Source organism: Apis dorsata, unplaced genomic scaffold (assembly GCF_000469605.1).
Source record: "Apis dorsata unplaced genomic scaffold, Apis dorsata 1.3 scaffold_830, whole genome shotgun sequence".
NCBI classification, from domain to species: Eukaryota; Metazoa; Arthropoda; class Insecta; order Hymenoptera; family Apidae; genus Apis; species Apis dorsata.
This window is the reverse complement of record NW_006263960.1, coordinates 3,814-5,814: the sequence shown is the minus strand read 5'-3', so window position 1 is coordinate 5,814 and position 2,001 is coordinate 3,814. Positions and strand designations below refer to the sequence as shown.

At 20.1% G+C, this 2,001-nt stretch overlaps 1 protein-coding gene across 1 annotated transcript; it reads right to left on the bottom strand.

Annotated features, from left to right (window-relative positions):
• Positions 1-6: 6 nt before the first annotated feature.
• On the bottom strand, positions 7-1,578 carry LOC102677405 (mannose-6-phosphate isomerase; the record flags this gene model as incomplete). The annotated part of the gene is made up of 4 exons (XM_031514007.1): positions 1,367-1,578; positions 673-1,006; positions 229-544; positions 7-108 (listed from the first exon to the last, which is right to left on the bottom strand). Coding segments are annotated over exons 2-4 (736 nt in total), but the record flags the coding sequence as incomplete, so codon positions are not given.
• Positions 1,579-2,001: the final 423 nt, after the last annotated feature.

Below are 2,001 nucleotides of genomic sequence, written 5' to 3'. Positions count from 1 at the left end.
TTGTTATGAAATTAAAAAAATAAATACCAAAACATCCTACATCTCCTGGGAAATCTGAATATAGTCTTTCTAGTAAACTAGCATGTAAAGTTTGCCTTAATGATTCATCTAAAAACAATTATTTTTTATTAATAAAAAAATATTTATAAATATTTAATTATTAATATTATATAATTATTATAATTATTAAGAAATATTTATTATTATTATTTAATTATTAAAAAGTACCCAAATTAGATAATCTGTCAAGTAGTTTTCTGAGTTGTAGTGCTATTAATCCAGGATCACAAGTCATTAGACTATGAAAACATGTTTTCAAAGCTTTAGTATTGTCTGCTTCATCTGTTGTCATAAATTTAAGTACTTTAGCTTCTCCTATTACAGTACGTAATTCTGGAAGAATTTTTAGAAATTCTTGTATCTCTCTAATTGGACGAAAACCACAAAGAGCTTCAAAAGGTGTTAATGCTATTGCAATTTCAGGTTTATGATTTGCATCTTTGTAAATAGTAGGATATTGTTGATGCAATTCCTTTGCTTTTTCCTGTGTTAAAATATATCAGTATAATATTTTATATTAGACAATTGTATTACATAAAAGCATTTATTAGAAGCATTATCAGAAGATAATCATAATATATGTTTGTCTATATATCATTAAAACATATATACCTTATTTGGATGTGCTTGAATTGATAATGCTTTGTTCACAGATAAGACTTTAAAAAGAAATGGTAACTGATGACCAAATATTTTTTGAACATCATTTCCTAATACATGACTATTTTGTTTTATATATTTTTCTAATGATATATTTAAATCTTTTATATATGAAGGACCATTAGGATGTGTACCCATCCACAACTCTGCATATGGTTTTTTTTCATCTAATATAAAATCTTTATTAGCAGATTTCATTAATGTTGCTACAGTACTATCAATACCATATTTTCCCCAATCATATGTTTGTACTTTACATTTAAGTTCCATTATTTTAAAAATATTTCTGAAACAAGAAATAACAATAAACACTTAATATTAAAAATTAAAAACACTTATTAAAAACACTTTTATATATCTTTTATATATTGTATTAAAATTTTATATATAAAATATATTAAAATACACTTTAGAATAAAAATTTGTTTTTATTTTTAATTTAAATTTTTTAATAATATTTTTATACATATTTTCTATTAGAATATGTAATATTATTGTATTTTAAATGAAAACATATGTTTATAATTTTTTGTAACATTACATATAAACTACAAGATGTAAATAATGTCAAGATATAAACTATTTGATCATTTGTACAAACTATAAGTATGATAAAAAAGTGACACGTAAATATGAATATTATCACTTTTTTTGATAAATGTTGTCTAAATTTTATTCGCGAACAAAAGGAATTTTCCCCACTCTACTTTCGTTGTCAGGGAAACCAAAACGCTAATCTTATTTTTCCAGCGCGGATCTTGTATTTCCATCTTTCTAAATTGAGAAATTTAAATATAATTAATTTTTAAAATAATTAAAAGAAAAGAAAAAATTTATTATACTTGAAGCTAATTCTATGAAATATGCTAAATAGCAAACGTAACTCATAAATTAATTATTATTATTATTATTGATTATTGATTAAAAAGTTAATTAAATATAATATGAAAAAAACAAATATATGAGAGTTACTTTCGTATTATATATATTATAAATATAAATTAGTATAAAAGGAAATAAAGTCATATAGAAAGTTTTATCCGTGATAATATTTGATAAATACATGCAATATTTCACCCTTATTTATTATCATGTTTGTTATATAATTAAAACATTATTTAATATATTAAAATGTATTAATAATTAAACTATTTTCTTATTATTTTCTCATTTATTTTATTAATAAAATAAATTCAAATTTTTATAACTTATTTACATTTTATAAATAAAACTACAAAATTATAATATATTGAATTATAAATTTAATATTTATAATTATAA